The sequence below is a fragment of the Myodes glareolus genome, chromosome 19 (assembly GCF_982192425.1).
Source record: "Myodes glareolus chromosome 19, mMyoGla1.1, whole genome shotgun sequence".
In the NCBI taxonomy this organism is placed as follows: domain Eukaryota; kingdom Metazoa; phylum Chordata; class Mammalia; order Rodentia; family Cricetidae; genus Myodes; species Myodes glareolus.
The window spans coordinates 48,478,208-48,498,719 of NC_142044.1; the positions used below are offsets into that span (position 1 = coordinate 48,478,208).

Consider the following 20,512-nt stretch of genomic DNA (forward strand, 5'->3'; position numbering starts at 1 on the left):
GGCAGAACTTCCTAGTTAAATAAGTATGCTATGTGAAACCCATCCCAGGAAGGGACTCCTCAGAGGCTAGAATGGCAGCAGAGCCACCCATGATGGGGTGAGGGACGGCCAGATACCTCAGGGAGAGCACGGTCACTCAGCCTTTTAGCACGGCTTCTCTAAACTATGTTTTCTTAAAATCAGTTTTGAAAATAACAACTTGTGGGGGGGGAAAAAAAGGAGGGGAAAACGCTAAATTCTGCCCAAAGTTAACTTTATTTTTTATGTCATCTCAAACATATCAGATCAAATATGCCTTGCTAATCTTGAAGCCAGCAAGATCAGGAAGCATATTGGGCCATCCTCATGCCAGAGCTCCTGGTTCAAGAGATTGTATGCGGACTGAAGCAGCCGCGGGGAAGCCTGCTACTCCCCACCCCCACTGCTTCATTTTCATAAACAAGAAGTTACTGCATATGACTGCTGCCTAATTGTTGTGCACCAGTGGGCCACAGAGGGAATTAGAATATGGACCAGATCCCTACAGGATCCTAAGTTGCCACTGTCTAATCTTTACTCCTGGCTTGGTTTTTGTTTGTTTTTTTGTTTTGTTTGTTTGTTTTTCTCTCTCTCTCCTAAAATACCTAAGGCCTGGGGTTGGGCTATTGCATCTAAAAAGCATCATGGAGACCATAGCCTACTGCTTGGGAATGTCAGGGGACTCCCTCCCATCCTGTGTACAAGTGTCAAGGGTCTTAAGGTCTTAAGTGTCAAGTGCCGTAAGGGTCTTGACACTCATGGTGCTACATGATAATGCCAACGTTAGATTCTGAACATGGTCTGCACTGCTAAGCACCAACAAAATATCCTCGACCTGGATCCCCTCCTCCAGAGCTGGCAGTGGCAGGGGTGGACCAGGGCATGGGCAGCATGTAACAAGGCCAATGGAGACCTGAATCCTTGCGAGAGAGTACAGTTTCTGAGAGCCAGGAGCACCCACAGCCGCCTCAGATCCTGAGCCCCTCTAGAATGCCGGGGTGGATGGCCAGCGGGGTGACCACCCAAGTGTCTGCTCTACACTGTTCCAGGGCTACCTACCTACTTCAGAGAGCTGCTAGTCTCACACCTTTGGGTCTTGCCTATTCAGGAAGAGACCTGGATAGAAATTGCTAGGTGCATTTCCTCTCTACCCAGCTTTCCACTCGACCATTGGTCATTAACTAGCACCACTACACGATTACCTTTAACATGGTCCCTAAACATGGTTGCCTTTACAGCTGCCCTTTTGTCTGGATGGGACTGAATACTAAACATAGAATTTCATGTATGGCTTCAAAGCAGAAGCCCACGCCAAAGTACCTAGAAACAGGCAGCCTGTGGAACTTTGTGGTGACTGACTAATAGGACCTGCATGAGATGCATTCTTTCCTCAGTACAGAACCTAAAACCTACTCTTGTAACAGTCAGTGCCCCTCCCCCTTCACAATCCAAGTTTATGCTGCATATTCTCAGATGCATCCGTTTGGAGACACAGCACAGGCCACAGTGTGTGGCTGAGAAGCTCCTGGGTCAGGAATGCCTTCAAAGGAAACTTGTCATGAGCCCAGGGCTTCAGCCAGAGCAGCTAGAAGTCCCCTTATGGAGACAAAGCAAATAGCCAAGACATGGATTATATACCCTTTAGATAGACAAGGAGCAATCTGTCGATAAATACATGGAATAGAACCCACAGTGAGGGAAGAATGGATGTGGACCCTGGAAAGACACAGGGCTTGCACCAAAGTACCTGGGGTGACCTGGGATAACCTGCCACTCTACTGTTGACACTCAGGTTGAGGGTGGTAAAAACTCCCCAACGTACCCTCTGTGCATGCCAGTTGCCCTCTGCCCACCCCCTACCCACCAGAGTCCAGGTGTGCCAAGTACTTTGTTTCCAAATGGAGCTTCCTTTTGGCCAGTGATTGACAGACTGCTCTGGCCAGAGTGTGTGGGCTACCAGGGTTGACGGAACGAAACTTCCAGTGGGTTCTTTGCTGGATTGTTTCACAGGATGCAGCTGTGACGGCAGCAGATGTGGGGAATCCTGAGGATGAGACGTCACCCTGGGTGTCTTCTCGCAGTGATGTGGCCCCGCTCTGGAGGTACAGCTGTGCAGAGGACCTCACTGTGTTGAGTTACAGTTGTGGCATACAGCAGGGGCCACATGGCAACATCCTGATCATAAATGGAGGTGTAAAGTGAAGGCAGAGAGAGCCATCTACTTTCCCAAACCTGGTCACGAACAACTTCAGAGAAAGTCTCACAAAGGGCTCAGAGTGACTGGGTCGTTACCCGTGTGTCCAGATGGTGTAACCTGATTCCTGGCAAGTATTCATATTATAATGTCCCGAAAATTATTGCAGTATAGCCACTAAAGGGCTGTCTTGAAATTCGCGTGGTCAGCGTGGCTAAAATCTAGCAAGCCACGCGCCAAACCAGCAAGTGCCTTTGCTGAGAACAAGATATGTGAAAAGCGACTCAGATGCACATAGAACCGAGGAGAGGGTGCCAGGTATGGATACAGAATTGTTGACAATGCTGTCTTTTCTAAAACCAAGATTTACCTATCAAAAATAAATTTCTAAGTTTAAATGGATGTATCAACATAATTGATCTGTCGAATTTTTCTTAAGTAGTTTTCACACTCCCCAAGCTCAAGGCAGCCGGCTTCTCAGCTTTGGGATTCTTGCTTAGGACTGTTCTTCGATTCCCCGAGCAAAGAGGCACACCAACTGGCAGTGGACCCTGCGGAGACAAACGGCTGCCCTTAAACTGCCCGTGTATTCCATCGTTCACAGCCGACCTGAGCCCCTCACCTCCCAGAATCCTACGGTTCTCCTTAGTCTCTGAATGTGCACAACCACACTAAATCAATAGTCTGTTTTCAAAAGACAGCTTGCTTTATTCTCCATATGGAAAAAGACTTCTCTTGCTCTCTTCTCTTGGGTTCTATTACAATACCACATGTTGGAGAAGAAATGCCCCCCATCAGCAGGAATGGGCATGCAAGCCAGCCTCCCCCAGCCTACTTATAGCTTGGATGCTGGGCCTCAGGCCTAGTCCATGAGTTACAGGGGTAACCCGTGTTCTGAAGCTCAGCTAAGAGTGACTCTGAGCTCCCCTTGGGAACCTAGGTGACTGAGGTGAAGTCACTCAGAGCCAGTCACCTGACTCTGGCCTCTTGCACTTACTAGCCACTCTAGACTTCTGAGTGTCCCCAAAGCTGTATGACCTCTCCAGGCCCCTCTGAGACTTCACCTCCCTCTTTTTCTGACAGCCTCAGGATACTCTTCCCAATACCTCAGGCTCCTGCCTGGTGCTTCTCATGTCTACCTTGTACACCTATCCTTGACCATGAAGGCCAGATACTTTGTGAGGGAATCGAGGAGATCCAGGACTTAGGAAGTACCCATGAAGCCAGTTACTTTTGGTTATTTTTCTAACTGTGTGTGTGTGTGTGTGTGTGTGTGTGTGTGTGTGTGTGAATATTACAGACAGAGACCAGGGGCAGAATGCAGAGTATAGGTGACAAAGAAAACAAGGACAGAGGAGCCTGAAAACCCCACGGATATGTCTGTAAAACCTAGCACCACAGAGTCAGCCCTGCCCCATGCAAACTTCGGATCACACAGCTTCCACACCCGGCAGAAGGCCATGGGGAAGCAACGCCTCCTGTTTTCTGCCACAGACCCCAGCGAGCTCTTGCTGATGTCTGGCATCCCGTCTGCTTACCTGACCTCGATGGCCGGGCTGTGCAGGATCTCCCCGTCACAGTTCCAGGAGCTCCGCGAGGACGAGCAGCTGCACGTGGGGTTGTCCGTGCAGATCTGCCCAAATCCCTGCTTCCCGTTCTCCTTCAGGTTGCTGTCCTCGTCGTCTACGTGCTTCGATGTGAACTGGAACTTCTTGACTCGATAAACTTCGACAAAAGTGAAGTCAAACTGCCGAGGCAAACATGGTGGGGGGTGCCAGCCGATCAGTGAGACCAGCCTTCGCCTCTGCGGATTCAGCCAGCAGGGACGCATGGTCTTCCAAAGACTCCAAGCCACCAGTCCTCCCCATGTGACATCCTACAGACAGCATGTGCACTGCCCTCCCAGGAGCACCAGACAACTGCTGATACCTTTGACATCTCAAATCTGAGGCTAGAGAGATGGCGCAGGGGCTAAGGGCCCATACTACTTTTGGAAAAGACCCAAGTTTGGTTCCCAGCACCCACATCAGGTGGTTCACAGTGTGACTTCAGCTCCAGTGGATCCAATGCTTCTGATCTCTACCAGTAACTGAACTCACATGCTCATACCTGCACACAGATAGACAGACAAACAGATACACACACACACACACACACACACACACACACACACACACTATTTTAAAATCCTCTACAGATATGAGTACTCTAAAGAATCATAGGATTCATTAGTGGTGATTTGTAGAATTTTCTATTTTTAAAAGTTAATTATTTAATCTTATGTTGGGGGGTTGATTATATATATATCTATGCATGATGTGCCTGTCTAGTGCCCATGAAGGCCATAAAAAGATATTGGTTACCTTAGAACTGGAGTTACAGACATTTGGGTACTGGGAATTGAACCCAGGTTCTCTGTAAGGACTACCAATGCTGTTAACTGCTGAGCCACCCCTCCAGCCCCTAGATTTATATTTTTAAATGAAATTTACATGAAAGAACTGGTAAGGTTGGACAGTATGAAATGCACATCCAAAGATGATCTCTCCTTGCAGTTAACAACAGATCCTACCAACTAGCGGGGCAGGGATTGCCCAAATGTCAGCGACCTTGGGGCAGGAGTGCACCTCACCTGATCGTCCTGGTTGGTGTGACGGACAAGGAATCTCAGGAAGTTGAACCTGGAGCACTTCCGGATGAGGATGAGGTCAGAAGATCCATCTCCCAGATGGGCAGCTGGGGACAGGCCCCCAGGGCTCCGGGGACATGCACAGGACATGTTGGTGGCATTGATAGCCAAGAACTTCCCACATACCACTTGCCACTCTTCCACTTCCTCTGTGGTGGACAACGGATGGGCACAGTTAGTGCTGTGGTGCAGAGGTAGAGGCACAACAGCAAGGGATTGTGCTGCTCACCTTCTTGCCCTGTGTTCTTGGCTTTCATTCTGGCCTGACTACATACCATGGAACTACCCACTCACCTCAGGACCCAAGTAGGTCTGGTGGGAGCAGGTCATCTCCCTACTCCCTTTAAGAGCACTTTTGGACAGCAGTTTAACAAGGAATATTATTTTAACTTGGCAAAGATGTGTTATATTTGGTTATGCTGCATTTGTTTGGTGATGTAACAATGTGGGTCTAATTATGTCAAGATGTGTTGCGTTTGTTTCACTTTGCTTGTCTAAGGCACCGATTGGTTTTTTTTAAAAAGCTGAATAGTCAATAGGTAGGCAGGAGAGATATAGGCAGGGCTGGCAGGCCGAGAGAATAAACAGAAGTCTACGTGAGAGGGGGGAGGAGGAGGAGAAGAAGAAGAAGAAAGAAGAGAACAAGGGAGAAAAAGAGGGGCACACCAGGGCCAGAAGCCAGGCAGCAGCCAGCCAGCCAGACCCGAGAAGCAGTGAAAGTAAGATAGACAGAAGGAAGAAGGGTAAAAAGTCCCGAGGCAAAAGGTAGATGAAGAGAAGCAGGTTAACTTAAGTTAAAAGAGCTAGCCAGAAATGTGCCGAAGCTAGGTTGAGCATTCATAACTAATAATAAGTCTCCGTGTCATGATTTGGGAGCTGGTTGGTGTCCCAAAAGAAAAAGCCTGGTAGAGCAGACTTCTGCAGGGGTTAATGTGGTCTACCATCTCTCTTTATATGACTTATATAGGCTAAGAACGGTTGCCACAGATTTAAAGAACACAACTCGCATGTGAATACTCCATAAAACTCCAATCTCAGAGGCCATAGACAGTGCTATAGGCAGGTGACACACCCACTTATCCACATACTATAGCTGCCATTCTTCAGGGTAGGGGTGTAACCAAGTCCTTGTAACTAGAGCAGAAGGCCCTCATTCAGCCAAGCCCAAACAGGGTACCTGCCAATCCATATTCCATAGCAGCTGGAACGGCATGCCTGGTGGTCAGCCTTGTGACAGCAATCGAAGGCCTTGTCACAAATATCTAGGTGTTCTAGCATCTCCAAAGCTGCAATGACCTGCTGCTGCCTACAGCTAGAGCTAAAACTAACACAACATAACCAGGAAAAGCAGGAGATAAGGCGGCCGGAAGAGGTCATGCCCTGACAGCCACACTCAAAACTATACTTGCAAAGATTACCGGCATTCTCCAGGCCATACAGGGCTTTCTTCTGTTCTTCTTCCAGCTGCTGCTTGCTCTGCCTGCACACGAAGCACCTGGAAGACAGCGTGGTCACTGTGCCTCTAGTGCATGATTGTACATTTCAACAATGGAGCCCCTGGTCCCACACACAGAAAAGCATTTAAACTCTTCGCAGATAATGAAAAGGCTCAAGTTTCAAAGGCTTCAACAGCAATTCTTCAGCAGACTACTTTTGAACTCTCAAGATTAGACCTAAATTCACAGCCATTAATCAGCAGTTTCCTTCTCCAAGGCTTGCAGACATCTCTGGGACTTATTAACTGCCTAGCTTGGGATGTATCAATGGTGATGTGAAAAATCTACCAAGCATCCTTAGAGTGAAAACGCCCTTACCTCAGGTAACAAGTGTGACGAGCCTATGCTCCGGGCAGTAAGTAACTCAGAGCTGAGCCACTGACTCAGTGTATAGTTCTCATCTGGGTGCGGGTGCGGCCAGCCTAGTCTTGAACCTGCGCCTTGAGTCTGTACCACGGCAAGGACATAGTTGCTGTGCCCATCTCCAGGATGGAACTGTTGAGCCAGCTCTTCTGGAAGCATCGGTGAACTGGGAAGCCCTACACAAACCCGTGAAACTTAGGGGCTTCCCCCTGTGTTTAGAAAGTCCTTCTGCACCCACTGTCCTAACAGGAACAGGCTCCCAAACAGCCCTGCATATGTCAAGTCATTGACAATGGGAACCCATGCGAAAATGCACCTGCTTACCCGGCCCGGCAAGGTTTCTTGTCCCGTGGAGATCCCACTGTGTGCTGTGCTGGGAGGAAGGACACTGTCCCTTCATAGTATTGATGAGAGAGAAAGGTCTTCAACCCTGGGAAGAAGAGCAATCGAGAAAGAACACCCATGAGTCACTGCCTGGTTACAAGGGTGCTTATACACTGCCACCACCACCATCAAGAGGACAAGGGTCTGGCGAAGTGGCTCAGCCAACAAGAGGACCTGGCTGTCCTTCCATAGGACCCAGGTTGGATTCCCAGAACCCACACAGCGGCTCACAACCATATGTAATTTCAGTTTCAGGGGATCTGACGCCCTCTTCTGACCTCTATAGGCACCAGACATGTATGCAGTGCTCAGACACACAAACTAATAATAAAAAGGAAAGACAGGAAGCAGACCAGTCTGCAGGGAGTAGGAGGGACCTTGCATGTGATATTGCTACTGTACCAGAAGGAGATGCAGATTCTGCCCTCCCCACCATGGCCCAAGGAGCAACACCACAGCAAAGCTGCCGGTGAGAAGTGTGGTCAGAGTTTTGGTCACATATCCAGGATGCCTTCAAGTTGCCAAAGCAGGGTACTTGGCAGCAGTGACCTTACATGAACTCAGTGGTGTGGCCTGTGGCTCAGGGTCTCTACCACCCCTCTTTGATGTGGTCAGCAATGCCCCTGCCTCCTGTGTGCTTAACCCCTGCCAGAGTTGTTATTCACAACATTAGGGGGCTCCTGGGTGACCTTAGGACCAAGGTCAGGGTGGTACTGCCTGCTGTGCCGTGCTATCCATGGTGCCAGTTGCATGATGTGTGTAAGGATGGGCAAGGCTAGCAGGGTGGACCACTGGGTCTCTGATAGCAGAGAGTGGGCAGAAGGCATGGGAGAGTCCGGGTATTGCCCTGCAAGTCTTAGGTGACCACTTGTCTGAGTCTAGCTGGGCTTGCTGTGGTCCCGCACAACCTCTTTGTTTAGTTTATGTATGTTGGGATGCAATGCTGGCCTTTAGGCATTCACCCCAGCTAACCCCTAGCTGGGGCTACACCAAGCCCTTCCATTCCACACAGGGGCCAGGTTCCACTTTGTCGTAGCCTCACCTACAAGGCCACAAGCATCTGTCCCCTGGGGAGGAGGGTCCTGGCTCCTTCCACCTTCTTCTGGGTGGCCCTCCAGGTGCTAGTCCCCTATGCCAGGTTCTAGGTCCAAAAACATGCAAGGGGGAACTCTGGAGAAGGCTCTGGATCATGGGCTTCTGCTGCCTCTGTCTGCATGCTGGCACTACCTTCTCTTTCTACTTACTCCTGGTGGGCCCCAAGAGATGTCCAGTGTCCAGCGCCCTGGAGGAGCGGGCCCACAGTGAGTAGTCCGGTAGTCGTGTGTGGTGTGCAACACTAAGCTCTAATAGGACACTGAGGACAGGTGTCTCATCACAAGCAGAAACCTCTTTCTGAACCCTAGCTTCCCACCTCAGCTGCAGTTGGCCAGTCCTGGCATGTCCGAGAGTCTAGGAGAGAATTCTCCATTTCACGCCTTGCTCTCCTCTGTAAAACTCCCAGCTGCCCAGTATAGTGGATATTTTCCACCTCACGGCAGCCAAACACCAATGTCCACGGACATGTGTTAACACCCTCAGGTGGCTCTGAAAGGACTGTAATATAGTGGGGACACAGACCAGGAGAGCTGCTCCGCCTGAGAGAAAGGATGGGGCTCTTCAGATGTGTTCTGAGAAGACCAAAAATGAAGAAGGCACTGGCCTGAGGCTCTGGATCATCAGGAGCTCCACATTCCAGCAGAGGGGGCAGGCGCAGTACCTCAATGTGGAAATAGTCACTGTTTGCCTGGCACCCAGAGCCCTTTTCTTCTGGAAGGGCTGACTATATGTTGTGCCTCTGCCACCCCACAGTGTCCTCTCACGTGAAAAGGGGTGGGTTCTGGTGCTGAGTCGTTAAACTTTACACAGTTTTGCCTATGGCCAACTGTACAGAACAGGGACCAGGCTCGGGGGAATGCACTAAATACAGGAAAGGGATTCACCTCGCCCACCAGAAAGCCACGCCCTGCATTTCACGTTTTGTCCCTTAAGTTCCTCTCCTTGGCATTTTAAACTTGATGGGGGTGGGAAGAGGACCCACCCACTACCTGAAACCAGCAGGTGGTAACTTTTGGTATAGCCTGAAGCTGACCTGCATTTCTGGTGATTAGAGGGGACATGGCTATTACCGAGGGCTCCATCTGCATTCCCAGGGCACTGTTGGCAGGTCTGCCCCATACCGGCCGTACTTTGGGAAGGCCCTGATCTGGACTCTAGCAAGCCCCCCAGGGACACTGATGCCTACCTCCTCTGAGACCCACTGACCTGCAAGAGAGTGCCACCAAACCTCAGCAACTCATTTAAGCATTCTGCCTATTGTCTCAACTGTGAAATGGGGACAGAGTCTCTGCTGCACAATAGGAGGGCAAGGGAGGACGGAGAACACCTGTCTAGTCCTCCCCCTCCCTGCTGGAGTTCCACTGAAGCAGATGCAGACCTGAGACCGCTCCTGTCCTGGTCAGTTACACATTCTCACAGATGTTGCTGAACGGCTGGCTGATGGCCGCTACTATAGAAAGAAGCTCGGGAAGACGATGCATTGGCAGAAGGGAAGGAAGGGAACCTGCGTCTGGAGGGCAGATGCCCAGGGTGCTGCACTGCTTCATAGTGAAGCTTCCTCCCACTTCACCTGCTACGCTCAGGGTGACCGTAAAAATAATCTTTTCCAGCCAGGCGGTGGTGACGTACGCCTTTAATCCCAGCACTCGGGAGGCAGAGGCAGGCTGATCTCTGTGAGCTTGAGGCCAGCCTGGTCTACAAGTGCTAGCTCCAGGACAGGCTCCAAAACTACAGTGAAACCCTGTCTCAAAAAACAAAACATAACAAAAAAATCTTTTCCTGTGAAAACATCTACCTTGATTTATTGGATTAATACCGCTTTCATGACCGATGATAAAACCAAGCTCCAAATCCACAGGGCCTCCCTCAGTCTAGTTCTGACACATGCTAGGACTCTGAGGGGGACAGGATCTGGGTCACAATAGCCAGGTTCAGGGTCATGTCCCCATTGTGGAAAGTAAGGCCTGAGTCTGTCCCTGGGGGTGCTGTACGCATTAGCTCGATGTCCGTGGACATCACGTACCTGAGAAGTCGTATCTGACGAGGCCCATCCACCGCTTCTTCTCACTGTCCTTGATCAGGTCCCCGTAGAAGCCGTAGCCCAGCAGAGACACCGAGTACCGCAGCAGTGTGCTGTTGTGGTGCACAGAGGACACGTCTATGGCCAGCGAGTCCCCTGTGGGAGAGGAGAGCTGTAAGGAACCCTGTCCCCCATGTGACCTCCTCTACCCTGCCTCTGCATATACAGGAGGTGCCTGCCTGCTGTAAACAGAAGAAACACAACTCGTTCAGAGTAGCAACCTGGGTGACAACTCTCAGATACGACAACGGTTATCTGACTGTGACATCTGTCACGCCACTGCACGCAGCAGGGTAGATCTGGCTGATCTGGCTGGTTAGGAGGGTGTCCCCTTCCTCCTACATTGCTTCAGCAGGTCCCTCCCAGAGCTGCTCACTCAGTCAGAGAGGATGACCTTCCTGGATAGAGGAAGACCATTCTTGGGCTGTACTGGAACCTCTAAACGAGTTCTCCGGGGACAAAATTTGGCCCCTGTTTCCAAGCAAAGGTCTAAGAACTGTTCTGAAGGGCGGACAGGATGTGTCCGGGAGGGCTATCCGTGATACCGACAGAGGAAAGTAGGCTTGAGGTTGAAAACAGGTATGCAGTGCTTCAAATGCAAAGTCTGCCAAGTGTGGTGGCACATGCGCCTGCAATCCCAGCCCAGGAGACTGAGGCAGGGGATTATGAATTTGAGGCCAATATAGAAAAGGCTTGTCTTGAGAAAAAATAAATAGAAGCAGAGGTAGGCAGATCCCTGTGAGTTTGAGGCCAGTCGGGTCAGGGTAGTAAGTACCAGCCAGCTGGAGGTACATAATGAGACCCTGTCTCAAAGAACAGGCAAACCAACAATAAGATCCCAAGTGGTTATTTTAAAATACAGCATCTCTGTGACTGCAAGTAAGACATGACCCTGTAAGGAGTGATGGGGTGGGCAGAGCCCCCAGCCATTTTTCAGAAACCCCAGAGCTCCCCCTCCTCCTGTGGGGTTTCTCACTTGGGACTGGGGCAGGGACTGGGTGTGTCTGTCACTCACCCTGGGGCCTAGCAGGTGTTTCACAATGGGGATTAGCCCTGGTAGCCAGTTAAGAGAGGAGAGCATAGGAGAATCTGAGACAGTAAGGCCACAATGACATTAGCAGGGGCCTGGAGTCTGTGCACAGGACACCCACATGTATAAGACAGGACTTGGGGCTGCAGAGTCAGCTCAGTGGTTAAGAACACTTGCTGTTGAGAAAGACCTCGGTTCAGTTTCCAGCACCTACATGAAGGCTCACCATCTCCTCAGGCAGCCTCACACATATGGTACACAGATGTACACACAGGCAAAACACTCATATACATAAAATAAAATATAAAAACCTAGGAGAAAAGCTTGGACTCACCAACAATGATGTGCAGAGCTGACGTCTCTGCATCGTTTGTGCCCACTGTTGAGTAACACACACAATCTGTGGACCCTGCAGAGAGGACAGGAAAGCCCTTAGTGCTAATGGAACTGTCAAAAACTATAACTGACTTCCAGCCAGCTGATTCTGTCCTTCTCTGGCCCTGGAACAGCTGTAGAGTAAAAAGAATCCACTCAAAAAATGAAGGTTAAAAATACTAAAAACAGCCTTCTGGTAATGTTGTAAAGTGGCTTTGTAAAGTGGCCTGCAGCATACCCAGACACAGAGACCACCCTGAACCCTCTTGCAGCTTCTAAGAGATGTTGCAATGCAGGCAGCCACTTCCCTCTCTTGTAAAGCTCTGGAAGGTATGTGGCCCCTCCCACCTCTATGTAGCTGCCAGCAGTGCCTCACAGCCTCCCCTAGACCTTAAGAACAAAGGGAGTCCTACACAAAACACCATCACGGGGAAGGACATGGCAGACAAACTGAACTGTGAAGGTCTTAGTTCTTATTGTCGACTTGGCACAACCTATACAACCTGGGAAGAGGGACTGCCTTGATCAGATTGACCTGCGGCCATGTCTGGGAGGACCCAGTCCACTGTGGGTGGTGTCATTCCTAGGCAGATGGACCTGGGCTGTATAAGGGCGCTATCTGAGCATGAGCCAATGGGCAAGCTGGTTAGCAGTGCTTGTGGTTTCTGCTTCAGTTCCTGCTTGAGTGAGCACCTGCCCTGACTTTCCCTGGTGATGGACTGTGACCTGGAAGGGCAAGATGAACAAGCCCTTTCCTCCCTTAGCTACTTTTGGTGATAGTGTTTTACCCTAGTACCAGAGAATTAACTAGAACCAGAGCCTGAGATGACCCCAGCTTTGCTGGAACACTGTCCCTCTCTTCTGCTGGGTGCACAGGGGAGGGAGTCGCATCCCAGGCCTCTGGCACCACCTTCCTTGCTCAGCCTAACTAGCGCCTCACCTTGCCCCGGGTAACCGGGTAACCGTGACTGTACTGACTGATCAGTTCCCTCTGACCTCTCCTTGACTTCAAGGTCGAGGGACAAAGGTGTCCAGCAGCTCTTGTCCACCACGACCACCCCCATCCCTATGGCATTGCCCTGCAGTCCCCACTGTGACATCAAGCAAGAATCTGCTGCCTGCCTGCTGCTCAGCACGAGAGCTGCCACCTGACTGCAGCAGTTGGGCAGAAGTCAGAGCTGAGTTAGCACCATGGGAGTATTCTACCAAAGAAAATCATTTTGTGTTTTAACGAAGTGAAAGAAACATCAGGCTTTTGAACCAGCTGGATCCTGTGGGGGTCACACGAAGCCATCGCTTCAGATTTCATCCCTAGGACAGGCAGTTCACAGGTCCGCTGGCTGTTCCTCTGTGAAGAGACTGGATGTGGCTACAAAGGCTTTCACTCGCCACCCTACTGACATGGCCAGGCACGACCTTGGCATTAAGGGTCAGGCTGAAAAAAAAAGATGTCTGCTCACAGTAACACTTGGATCCCCTACACACTGGATGGTGGCAGTTCTCTGACTGTTTAGTCCACAGACCAGCAGCCAACTGGAGCTCACAGTCCTGGTGGCACAGGAAAGATCCAGTTTTGGACACGGCCCCTGCTAAGCAGAGGTCAGTTCCCCGAGCTTCTTTGAATAACATCACACGTTATTCATGTGGCAATTTCCATAGAATCAGGAGCTTCACTGTGGTCCCATAGGTCACTCTAATGGCCACGGAGTGACTTTTAAGGGACCTGCTAACAGTAAGGGCTCTCATCTTTGACTAGGAAACTAACTGGCCTTCCTCGGGTCTCTCAGCCAGCTTGCCTTCATCTCAGAGGACTGGGTCTTTGGTGAGCATGCTCACCAAGCCTGCCGATGAAGCTCCTCCCTCAGGCGCAGCCAATGTCCCTCCAAAGCTTTTCCCCAAAGTGCCCTCAGACACACTGAGGAGTGTGCGTTCCCAATCTCCCGAGCTCTCAATCCAGTCGAGGTAAAAAAGTCAAGACCATCACACTGTGTTTTCTAAGAACTAGGAACTTTCTAGAAAGGCATTTAACACACCAAGCCAGACAGAAACACTCAGGACACAGTCTAGCCCCCACACCTTCCTTCCATAGTGGGCAAAGTCCTGTCCTGGGTTCTGCCACTGCTTCCCCATCTGGGTCCCCTCCTGAGGTCCCAGGAATCCTGAGCAGATTCCCTTCACCAGCCCCAGATCCCAGCTGTCAGGTCAATTAGAAGCCATGTCTAACAGACAGTCACCCCCAAAACCTATCTCTGTCTCTAGGTGCCAGGTACCTCCTGACTCCAGGCTAGCAGGCCACTGGGCCCCAGCTGTTGGCAGGGACTGTCCTGTGTGCTGCTGGACTCTCAGAGCCCCAGGATAAGGGTCTTCCCAGACGCTCAGTCATCTTTCTACTATTCATAGCTTATCTCACAGTAAGGAGCGTAGTTACGAGAAATTATAAAAATCACTTAAAAAACAAACAGGGAAACGGGGTCTAATGTCACCTCGGCTGAACTACTATGTAACAGAGGGTAATCTTGAACTCTTGACCCCCTTCTCTGCCTCCTGATTGTGAAATAAAGGATGAACTAGGAATGATATCTCCCTACTTGGAGCCCTAATCCTAGGGCAGCTTTACTAATGAAGGGGGTGAGGGTATGGCCTTATGAGCGGAGATGCCCTGTGGCTATGCATGGAGATGTCCTCCTAACGACAACAGTGAAGAGAAAGTCATATGTATGCCATACCTGCAGGGATGATGCCAATCCTGAGGGTGCTGGGCACCAGCACGGCTCTGGGGTGATTGGGGTCAATGCCAGCACTTTGTTGTGTCCTGCCAATCACCCCATGCAGCACCTCGCTGAACATGCCATCCCCGCCGACACACACGATGCTGCAGGAGGAACACAGGTCTGTCAAGCCCACTAGTCCTCTGCTGGGAGCAGCTGGGAACCTCAAGCACTGGGGACAGTTTGCAAGACTGGCCTGTCAGACACCTGGAAACGGGGCTCCTGAACCACTCCCTATTCGATAAGGTCCTGCCAGCCTCTTTATTCTGCTTTTTCGAACAACAGGCTCTTCACAGACCCTGGCTTCCCTGCTAGAGATGTAACATTTTGGTGGTTTCTAAGCAGAGGGTATATGTGCCCGGCCCTGGTCAGCTATCATCGAAAACCTATCGTTTGGGGGCTGTGGAGAGGGCTCAGTGGTCAAGAGCATGTACTGTTCTTCCAGAGGATGTGGGTTCAATTCCCAGCACCTATACAGCAGCTCATAACTGTCTATAACTCCAGTTCCAGGGAATCTGATCCCTTCTTCTGCCCTCCATGGACCAGGTGCAAACATGGTACACACATTTACATATATGTAAGCAAACCACCATACATATAAAATAAATAATTAAAAAATAAAACGAAACTATAGCTTGACCTGGGATAGCTTAGTGGCAAAGCATTTGCCCAACACATAAACACCCTGGTTTAGTGCCCAGCACTGCAAAAGTAGAGATCAAAAGTTAAAAAGCAGAGTATTGAGATTCAAGCTTGCTGGGCACGAATACGACTCCAGTAGAGGAACATTTCTACCAAAGCATGCAGTGTCCTCTTCTCTCAATCCAGTCGGGTGGCCTTGCTGTGCCCAGCAGTGGGCCTCAGATGGGAGGGGACAGCTCCTCTTGTCAACCCCCAGCTCTGGGCACAGTCTTGGGAACTCAGAAAATGGGAGCAGAGGGGACCGAGTGAAAGCCAGATTGTGGAGGGCCGCAACCACATTCTCCATTGCTTCAAGGGACAAAGGTAGAGATTGACCTCTGTGACCTCAAGGTGTGGTAGTACACGCCTTTGGTCCCAATGCCTGGGAGGCAGAGACAGGCAGATCTCTGTGAGTTCAAGGTGTTGTAGCACACGCCTTTAATCCCAGCGCGTGTGCTTGGTAACTTACTACTGCTGCGTCCCTGCCTACTTCCGAGGCATCATCTGGGATAATGGGCAGCAGACCAATCCAAGAGTGACATGTCAGAAGCGAGGACTGTTTCCTTTATAAGGGCTGGGTTCCCCTCATTCTGGGTCTCCGCCATGTAAGCTTATGCTCTCCCTCTCAAGACGCATTAAAGCTTTGCTGCAGAAGGATCCTAAGTGCCCCGTGTCGTTCTTGGGGCGAGACGGTAGCGCGGGACACCAGGTGAGATAAGCGGGGTCAGGGAAGCGAAGGGGAGAAGAGGGTGTGGGCAGGACAGGTTTTTACAGTGTGCTGTCCGGTACGAAGGATGGCTCCAGAGTGGCATGAAGAAGTGTGTGCATGCATGTGGAAGGCATGTGTCCTGTGACGTGGAGGGAAGGCCAAGGCCATGTTCACAGTTCAGGGCAACCCAAGAGCTCCCCACAGGGTAGGTCAGGGATAGCGTTGGCTGTCCGTGACCAAGAGGAAAGCAGGTGTAACTCACCCATCATAGCCGTCTGTGTTGATCTCATATAAGGTCTCCTTGGCTTGATTGGCATGCTCAGTAACTGTGGGGAAATATTACATGGGACCGTTCATCTTTACATCTTGGAACCCGTGTTTAAGCTAATTGCCAACCGATGCTATTTTATGAGAGGAAGTCCCTCCTTAGACTCACCTCACCCCCCTTACAAAAGAGTAAGGAGTGTGGTAGCCTCCGTGGGAACCAGCCATCTTAGGGTCCGTTCTGCCGGCCGCCCTTCGCACTTGTCAACACGGATTTATTTTTAACTTATGTGCATGCCTGTCTGCCTACATGTATGTATGAGGACCATGTGTATGTAAGTGGTGCCAACAGAAGAGGTCAGTGAATCCCTCCAGACAAGTGTTACAGGCGGTTGTGAGCTGCTGTGTGGGTCTGGGAATTGAACTCTGGTCCTCTGCAAGAGCAGCCAGTCCTCTTAAAGACTGAGTCAACTCTCCAGCCCCAACAAATGTTTCTCTGACAGCCATTAGAATAAGTGCACCTTCTGTTACACTTATTCCTTAATATACAAGTTACTTTAACCTTCTTAGAATACTCCAGAATGTAAGAAGATAAGGCAGGGGTGGCTGGAGAGATGGCTCAGAGGTTAAGAGCACTGGCTGCTCTTCCAGAGAGGTTCTGAGTTCAATTCCCAGCAACAACAGGGTGGCCCACAATCATTCTTAATCTATAAGAAGGTGCCCTCTCCTGACATGTAGGCAGAACAGTGTATATATAATAAATATATCTTTTAAAAAAGAAGATAAGGCTAGCTCACAGTCCTTGTACTTAGTGTGATAAAGCAAAATTGTTACTGAAATTTACTGCTCACAATCTTATCTGTTTTGTTTTTGTTTTTCAAGACAGGGTTTCTCTGTGTGACAGCTCTGGCTCTGTAGACCAGACCGGCCTTGAATTCACACAGATCCACCTGCCTCTGCCTCCCAAGTGCTGAGATTAAAGATGTGCATCACCTGGCTATCACAATTTTTCGTGGTTCAGAATCCTCTGAAAAGACCCCTTTAAGCTGCTGCCTACTGTTCCTCTGGACTTACCAGGATTCCATGTTCACATCTCCTGTTGGGGGCATCTGCATTGTTTCTAGCATCCTGCTACCGTGACGCATGCTGGGACACTTGAGGGCCTCAATCTTGGTGTGTATCTGACTGTGCTCAGACTTGGGGAAAATAGGATATTGGGATAACCTTTTCATTCTTTAGACTTTTGAATTGTATTGCTAATTAGTTTTTTCTGGATGCAGAGTCTTATTGTGAGACCAGGCTGACCTCCAACACCGAGTCCTCCTGCTTCAGTCTCCGATTGCTGGGCTCACAGCCAGGGCCAGCTTTGCTAAGTGTCTTGCTAACAGGGTTATATCAAGCCCCTGAAGGCTAGCAGGAGCAGTGGAGCATGTCTGTCTCCCGTTCTGAAGCCAGCACCGCACTGATGACGGAGTGCTATGACATGGTGTTAAGTCAGGTTGTCTAAAGTGACCCATGCTGTGACATTCTTGGACAGCCATTGCTCCTATCTTTTCCTGTAAGGACTTCCTACCCTCGAACTCTGTTCTTTAATCTCCTTGCTGTTCCTGTGAGCACTTGACCGGCTGAGTACATTAAGTACATTATTTCTTTTGCATTCTTCCAACTAAGAGGATAAAAACTGCAACTGAATTTGAAATGATCACCTAGGCCTAAGTCCCCTCGAGTGGTGACATGTGAGTCCCTCTCAGGCTGGCCTCTGCAAACTTGTCCTGGGGCCCAATACACTTACTGATGATGTCGGTGGTGATGGAAGCCAAGGTGAACAGAGGTGCCACTTTTTTTTCATAGATGCGCTTGCCCTGCCCTTTCCCTCCAAAAGGGTTGATAAATACCAGCAAGTGCTTTGGTCTCGAAGCTGCAAAACAACAACCATACCAGTCAACGGTCAATCGCAATGGGTGCAAGAAATTCAAACTCAATTAGTGCGCTGCTGGTGAAGAGCAGATAGGTTCTGACAAAGAATTCTTGGTCATCAAAGGAGAAAGGCGACCAGCTGCTGAGATGAGGGTGGGGCTGTGCACACATGTGAGGCATCAGCAAGGTCACTGTCCTGGCCAAGTCTCATGGGCATGAGCATAGATGGCTCCGTCTGCCCATGGGAAGGGCGAGGCTTTTGAAAATAAGAATGAGTTGGGAATAGAGAGGATCAGGAAGAGAGGAAGAGAGACACACAGACAGATCAATCAACTGGACGGACGATGGGAAGGGAGGCTCCCACAGCATCCTAGGGCTGGCTTCAGCCCTTCCCTCGGTTCCAGCTAGTTGCCTTGTGTTGTGGGATATTATTATTACTATGGAAAGATGTGTTCCATTTGCTTTTGTTGCAGAGTATTTCTTTAACCATGTAAAGGTGTGCTGCATTTGTTTATACTGCATAAAAACATTCTGGGCCAGCCTGGGGTACATGTGATCTACGCTCAAAATAAACAGGTAAAAGCAGACAAGTGCAAAAGGAAGAAACTTAAAATATGTCTGCTTCAGATTTTATCATTTCTAGGTATCTCAGAAAAGCCAGGTACAGGGCCAAGGAGATGGTTCAGTAAACTTTTCACTGTGTATACATGAGACCCTGAGCTCTGATTCTCTGCACTCACAGAAAAGCCAAGTGAAGTACCAGGCATGGTGGTACATGCTTTTAATCCAAGCACTTGGGAGGCATGGGCAGGCAGATCTCTGAATTCGACACTAACCTGGTCTACTATCTATAGTGAGTTCCATGATGGCCTGGTCTACTATCTATAATGAATTCCAGGCTAGCCTGGTCTACTATCTATAGTAAGTTCCAGGACAACCTGATCTAATATGTACAGTCAGTTCCATGACAGCTTGGTCTATTATCTATAGACCAGGACAGCCTGGTCTACTATCTACAGTGAGTTCCAGGCTAGCCCAGTCTACTGTCTACAGTAAGTTACAAGACAGAATGGCCAGGGCTATGTAGACAAACCCTGTCTCAAAACACAAAAGACAAAACAATGCAAAAAAGCTAGGTGGAGTCCTAGAGTAGGAAAGGCAGAGATAGGAAGATTGCTGGGGCCGGCCAGCCAGTCTAGTCAAATCACTGAGCTCCAGAGGAAGAACCCTGTTCTGAAGTCAGCCTCTGGCCTCCACACACGTGCACACACACATAGATAAATGCCTTCCTACTAAGAATTCCCAGGCCTAAACTGTTTCTCCATTGAAATCCCTCGAACAACGTAAGAAACCCAGTCTCTGTCGTGTGTGACCCTTTCCAAAGGACAGGAAAAGAAGCATTTCTGAGTGATTCCTAAGAAGTCACTGTGACCTCTGAGGGAAGTCAGACAGGGATGTTACAGAAAGGAAGCCACAAGTCTCCTGCTACTGAACCTAGGTGAGAACCCCTAAATGAGGCATCAGGAAGTCAGATGCAGTGACACAGAAAGGGGGTGAAGGTCACAGGCAAGATGGCTGCTCGAGTGGGACAAGCATTAATAACCAGACCCTTAGCGCGTTTTATTAGCTGTCCTCGACCAAACGAACGTCAAACGAGGCCAACTCAGAAAACTAGGTTTCTTAGCGAGAATTCCCTTAATGTGATGAAGCTGAGGGAGCCCTGTGTTCCTTGTGGTGTATCCCCAAAGTCAGGACTGAGGCATGAGTGTTTGCTGTCACACTGGGCAGCTTGTGTGAAAAGGAACAGAAGAGAGGTGAGCGATGCAGCATTAGAACTAATAAGTAGGTATGACAAGGAGAATCATAAACTTCTACTGATTATCTATACACAGGCAATAAAGAGAAAGGAAGGGAGGAGAAAGAGAGAGAGGAAGGAAGACAAGAAGGAAGGAAGGAGGGAGGGAGGGAGGGAAGAAAGAAGATCAATTTGTGGGCCAGATGTGGTCCTTCATTCCTATAATCCTAACACTTAAGAGGCTGAGGCAGGAGGATAATGAATTTGAAGCCACCTTGAACTACAGAGTGAGGACTCTCACCAGAGAACACACAACTGGCCTGTGAAAACATATGAACATATTTCTCAAGCATCAGAGAAATGTAGATTAATACCATAATATAAAGCAACTAATCCCTGCCACACAGGCTTCCGAGCCAGTGGAAGGGACTCAATAGTGGGTGAAGAGGGACCCTGGGTAGTGTCCACAGTCCAGTCCTCAGCACACTCTAGAGAGATGCCACTGGCACACCGTGTCACATGCTGGGATGGTCTCTACAGTGTTATCCAGGCTGGCCCAGAGGAAGTCATGAAGATGGGCCTCGGCAGGGAACGACTGTACCATTAGGGCCGTGGATGCTGGGCAGTCACAAGAATGAACAACCACAGCCACCC

The 20,512-nt window shown here is 49.7% G+C and overlaps 1 protein-coding gene across 2 annotated transcripts in view; it reads right to left on the reverse strand.

The window, feature by feature from the left end:
- Positions 1-236: 236 nt before the first annotated feature.
- Cerk (ceramide kinase) overlaps positions 237-20,512 on the reverse strand; it is a 43,875-nt gene continuing 23,599 nt past the window's right edge. For both annotated transcript variants that reach the window (XM_085678869.2, XM_048444915.3), the window contains 10 exons: positions 17,939-18,064; positions 16,145-16,208; positions 14,451-14,596; positions 11,684-11,758; positions 10,263-10,415; positions 7,085-7,190; positions 6,320-6,396; positions 4,845-5,050; positions 3,751-3,959; positions 237-2,763 (listed from right to left, as the gene is read on the reverse strand). In XM_085678869.2, the coding sequence (XP_085534995.2) occupies positions 2,709-2,763; positions 3,751-3,959; positions 4,845-5,050; positions 6,320-6,396; positions 7,085-7,190; positions 10,263-10,415; positions 11,684-11,758; positions 14,451-14,596; positions 16,145-16,208; positions 17,939-18,064 (1,217 nt within the window). In that variant the 3' untranslated portion in view covers positions 237-2,708. The remainder of the gene's footprint in view (positions 2,764-3,750; positions 3,960-4,844; positions 5,051-6,319; positions 6,397-7,084; positions 7,191-10,262; positions 10,416-11,683; positions 11,759-14,450; positions 14,597-16,144; positions 16,209-17,938; positions 18,065-20,512) is intronic.